General features: G+C 36.8%; 1 protein-coding gene across 1 annotated transcript; it reads left to right on the top strand.

Annotated features, from left to right (window-relative positions):
- Window positions 1-2,362: 2,362 nt before the first annotated feature.
- Window positions 2,363-4,426, top strand: LOC130956727 (uncharacterized). Its single transcript, XM_057883728.1, has 5 exons — window positions 2,363-2,449; window positions 2,707-3,447; window positions 3,617-3,664; window positions 3,795-3,948; window positions 4,017-4,426. Exons 1-5 carry the CDS (start codon window positions 2,363-2,365, stop codon window positions 4,424-4,426), a joined length of 1,440 nt encoding a protein of 479 aa, XP_057739711.1.
- The last annotated feature ends 665 nt before the right edge of the window (window positions 4,427-5,091 follow it).

The raw sequence follows: 5,091 nt of genomic DNA, 5'->3' as shown, positions 1-5,091 counted from the left end.
GGATTATTTAGATTTAAACTTTTCATTTTGGAATATTAGTGGGGCCTCTAATAAATTGGCCCGGGTTCATAGTAAAGAGTTAGTGAATAAATTTCACCCTACTTTTTTTATTATGTTTGAAACCCATATTCTTTTTGAGAGGATGAAATATTTTTGGAATAATCTAGGTTACTATGGTGTTGGTATTGTTAAGGATAATGGTCATAGTGGGGGTATCTGGGTTCTATGTTCTAATTCAAATATTTCTATGAGAGTATTGGATGTAGTTGATCAATGTATCAGTTTTGAAATCACTATGGACAATACTTCTAGTTACTGTAGTGCGGTGTATGCTAATTCGAATATACATCGGCGTAAAGAACTGTGGGTGACTTGACAAGGATTGCTAATATCATCCACGGACCTTGGATTGTGTTAGGGGACTTTAATGATGTTCTGTTGCAGAGTGAAGTTAGAGGGGGAAAGTTTAGACTTGCCAGAGCAGAACAATTTGCGAAAACATTGGAGGATTGTGGGCTGTTTAATATGGGGCCTATTTGGAGAAGATTCACTTGGTACAGGAAGTTAAAAGGTGGGGTACATGTGGCTAAAAAGCTTGATAGAGCAGTTATCAACTAAGATTGACGACTAATATTTTCGGAGGCTTATACTGAGGTGCTGGCATGCCTTGCCCGTTGTTCACTAGATGCAAGATGGCAGAGAGGGCTACCAAGGGCCATCATCCGTTCAGATTCCAGGTTGCATGGATGACTCATCCTCTTTTTAGGAATGTTGTTCATACAGCTTGGAATAAAGGAACTCCGGATGTGGTTAAATGTTTGTTGGAGGTTCAAAAAGATGTAACTAGCTTCAATAAAAAGGTTTTCGGAAATATTTTTGTTAAGAAAAGGGAGCTGGAGAGGCTTTTGAATGACGTTCAGATTACTCTGGAGAGTCGGGAGGATCAACAGCTTAGGATCAAAGAGCAAGTTTTGCATCAGGAAATGAATGTTGTCCTTTTTCAAGAAAAGCTGTTGTGGTATCAAAAATCTAAAGAACAATTGGTGAAATGTGGAGACTTAAATACAAAATTTTTTCATCTGCAAATGGTTATCAGGCGAAAGAGAAATAAAATTCATGGGTTGTTTTTGGAGGATGGGTCTTGGGCCACGGAGACTTCGACTCTAGAAATGGCGGCAAATTCTTTCTTTCAAAAACTCTTTTCTACAAGGGAGGATATTGACCTGGATGCCATAGGGCCTTTTCCTTGCCGGTCTCTTACGCTGCGTTTGTTTTTAGAGACAGGACAGAACATGACACTGAAATGGAGACAATAGGACGGAGACACTAAAAATTAGATTTTGTGTATTGTGTTTGGATACGATGGACAAGACACTAATGTAATGTCTAGTATTATGTTTGGATACACATGGACAAGACTAAAATATTATATAGTTTTACTAAAATAGCCCTGTGATTCCAAATTTTCTACATCAATACAAATTAATTTAATAAAAAATGAGAGTACGTAGGAGTATAGATGGAACTTGAAAAAAATATTTGAAGAAGCAAAAAATTTTAATAAAAAAATATATTAGTATTTATATTAAAATAAAATTTATAAATATAATTATTTTATTTAAAATTTATTATTAATATGTAGGAATACATATAGTTAAGATTAACAAAAAAAATAAATTTGAGTTTGATTAATAAAAAATTTTGTTTAAGTTAATAAGCCAAATTAATTTTAAATAAAAAATTAATTTAAAAAATCTATTTTTACATGAAAAAATAATTAGTTTTTGCATATAAAAATCTATTTTTATTTAAAAAAACTAATTTTTTTATCTAAAAACTGATTTTTTTTTATAAAAAACTGATTTTTCTTTAAATTATATAAAATCAATTACAATTTATAAATTATTTTTTAGCATTTTAAAAGATCAATTTTATTTTTTATAATATTTATCTTTCAAAAGTTTCAAGATTAATTATTTTTGTTATTATTTTTATTACAAATCAAATAATATAATATAAGGTTAAAATGGTACTGAAGTAAAACGATAAAAAGAAAAGAATTATATACCCTCAATAAAAAATTCTACAGAAAAGAGAGAGTATGTGAAGAAGAAAGAGATAGAGAAAGAACAGGAAGAAAAAAGTATCTCTGAACAACGCAATAGAAAAAATAAGAAGGGGTAATAGTGGAAAAAAAGGAAAACAAAATTTTTAAAATTGTCCGTGTCCACTCTTCCAAATCTCGTGTCCATCATTGTCCTTCGTGAAAGAGTGGATACAAAAGTATAAAAAACTGTCTCAGAGACAATATGTCCATTGTCCATGTCTCTGCTTCCAAACACTTTTTAAACAAGTGTTATCCATGTCTCCGTGTCCTGCCCCCGAAAACAAACGCTACCTTAGTACTGAGGCTTGTCAAAAGCTAGTGGAACCAGTGACGTATGAAGAGGTTAAAAGAGCTGTGATGACCATGAGTTCGTTTAAATCCCCAAGGCCAGATGGATTTCAAGCAATTTTTTACAAAGAGTTCTGAGACTCTCTTAGTAAGGATGTGTGCAGACTGGTCAAGCGAACCTTTGAGGGTGAGCCAATGAATGCGGCTATTTTCAATACTCTCGTTCTAATTCCTAAAGTGGAAGTTCCATCTCCTTATGGGAGTTTCGGCCTATTAGCTTATGTAATGTAATTTATAAAATTATCACAAAGGTTCTAGTTAACAGGTTCAGACCTTTCCTGTCAGAGATCATTGGTCCTTTGCAAGGAGGGTTCATTCCAGGAAGAGGAACCACAGAGAATATTATCATTGCTCAGGAGATTATGCACTTCATGAGGAATACCAAGTCTCAAAAAGGGACCATGGCATTTAAGATTGATTTGGAAAAAGCTTATAACAGGGTAGGATGGCATTTTTTGGAAGCTACTTTGGTCCGGTTTGGGTTTTCAAAGGCTACCATTAATCTTATATTGAATTGTGTGACTTCCTCTTCGTTGGCAGTTTTGTGGAATAGGAACAGGCTCCAAAATTTCAATCCAAAGAGAGGGTTGAGGCAAGGATATCCCATGTCTCCTTATCTATTTGTACTCTGTATGGAAATGCTTGCCTGCTTTATCTCTCATAGAGTTTTCCAAGGTTTGTGGAACCCGGTAGCGGTTTCTAGGAACGGACCACGACTCTCTCATTTGATATTTGCAGATGATCTTTTGCTTTTCTATAAGGCATCTAAAGCTCAAGTAATAGAGGTTAAGCATTGCCTAGACTTGTTTTCTAGAGCGTCAGGTTTGAAGGTAAATCTTCATAAGTCAAAGGCCCAGTGTTCCAAGAGGGTGTCGGAGAGGAGGAAAGAGGTTCTCTCAAGGGTCTCTAACATCCGGTTCTGTAATTATTTGGGTAAATACCTGAGAAATAACATCGGTCATGCCAGAGCTTCCAGGAAGACGGCTCAGGAGGTTATTGAAAAAATTTTGAGAAAGCTCTCCAGTTGGAAAGGATGCCTGCTGAATAAGGCAGGGAGGCTGTCTTGTTAAATCGGTTATGGCCTCTATCTCGGTTTATGAAATACAAATTTCTCTTCTCCCGAAGTATGCATGTAATAAAGTTGATTTCTTGATGAGACAGTTCTTGTGGAAAGGCCATGCAACTGGCAAAGGGCTGCTTCCTGGTCAGGTGGGAAGTCGCCATAACTCTTAAAAGGGTAGGAGGATTGGGTATTAGAGATACTTCCTGTGCTAACATGACGCTTCTGGAAAAGTTGGTATGGGATTATCTAAATAATAGTGAGAAGTTGTGAGTGCAGGTTCTGAAGCATAAATATATCAAGAATCAATCTAGTATGAACGGAAATAGTAGAAATTCTTCATCGGCTACCTGGAAGAACATTGTTAGTGCCTATGAGCATCTTTCAAGGAAGGGTTTCATTGGAATAATGGGGATGTCCACAAATCAGTTTGGTATGATGAGTGGACTCCTTTTGGTAAGCTTTGCAACCGTGTTCCTTACGTACATATTTCTGAATCAGATTTCATAGTGGCTGACTTGTGGAAAGGGGTGTCTTGGGAGGCTGATAGTCTTACCACGTCTATTATGCATGAGATTAAGCAGTTTATTTGTGGTATGAGATATCTTAGTTTGACTGAGTTAGAGCCACAGTGGGAGTGGTGGCCTGTAGCAACAAAAAAGTATAGTACAAGGGAGGGTTATAGATGGTTATTAGAGAAAACATTAAATTGGAATGCCAATAATAACTGGAACTGGTTGTGGAATACAAACATTCCGGAGAAGTTCAAATTTACTATGTGGCTTGGCTTACATGATGCTCTACCAATTGAGATCTTTCGATTCAAGCGGCATTTAGCTTCTTTAGATATGTGTAAGAGATGTAACAAGGCGCAGGAGACTATGGAGCATTGTCTTAGAGACTGTGAATGATCAAAGGCAATTTGGCATATGTTGGATCCTAGTATCCTGGACTCGACGACTGGTACTGCTCTTGAAGAGTGGTTTTGGAAGGCCTTGGCTAACAATGAGACGTCTTTTGGTGCAGGGCTTTGGTGGGTATAGAGACATAGGTGCAATGACATATTCAATATTGATAACCCTTGGACAGACCATAATGTTGTTGCCTTGGCCAGAATTACCGCCAAGAACTTACAGGTTTACAGGAATTGAAACAATGTCTTTGGGTCTCTCCGAAATTTCCTGTATTGGGAACCACCGGTAGACAACAGTTTTAAAGTTAATTGTGATGCAAGCTTGTATCTGGATTCAAATTTAGCGGGATTTAGGTGTATTATTAGAGATTCTAAGGGAGATTGGATCTCGGGGTGCTCTGGAAGCATTCCCCCTAGTCTATCATCAGATGTGAATTATTTCCTGCTTGCAGGGGGCTGGTTTTAGCTTGGGATTGCGGTTTGGGGGATACTATATACGAAACGGATTGCCTTGACATTCTGCCCATCATGCATGAGCTTACAAGTGGGTATTCATCTGAAGTAACAGATTTGGTTCACAAGATTCAGGAACTTTTATCTCGTCCTTGGCTTGTTCATGTTGAGTGGGTGTCCCGAGAAGCAAATAGAGCTGCGGATTGGATG

The sequence above is a fragment of the Arachis stenosperma genome, chromosome 10, assembly GCF_014773155.1.
Source record: "Arachis stenosperma cultivar V10309 chromosome 10, arast.V10309.gnm1.PFL2, whole genome shotgun sequence".
Taxonomy (NCBI): Eukaryota; Viridiplantae; Streptophyta; class Magnoliopsida; order Fabales; family Fabaceae; genus Arachis; species Arachis stenosperma.
The sequence above is the reverse complement of the archived record's forward strand: the minus strand, read 5'-3'. Positions and strand labels throughout refer to the sequence as shown.

Bases quoted from the DNA above. Each gene is read 5' to 3' on its own strand.
- LOC130956727 (XM_057883728.1), top strand. From the start codon at position 2,363: ATGTCTCCGTGTCCTGCCCCCGAAAACAAACGCTACCTTAGTACTGAG. The intron at 2,450-2,706 runs GTTAAAAGAGCT...ATTATCACAAAG, and splicing joins AACCAGTGACGTATGAAGAG to GTTCTAGTTAACAGGTTCAG. The intron at 3,665-3,794 runs GTGGGAAGTCGC...TTGTGAGTGCAG, and splicing joins AAGGGCTGCTTCCTGGTCAG to GTTCTGAAGCATAAATATAT.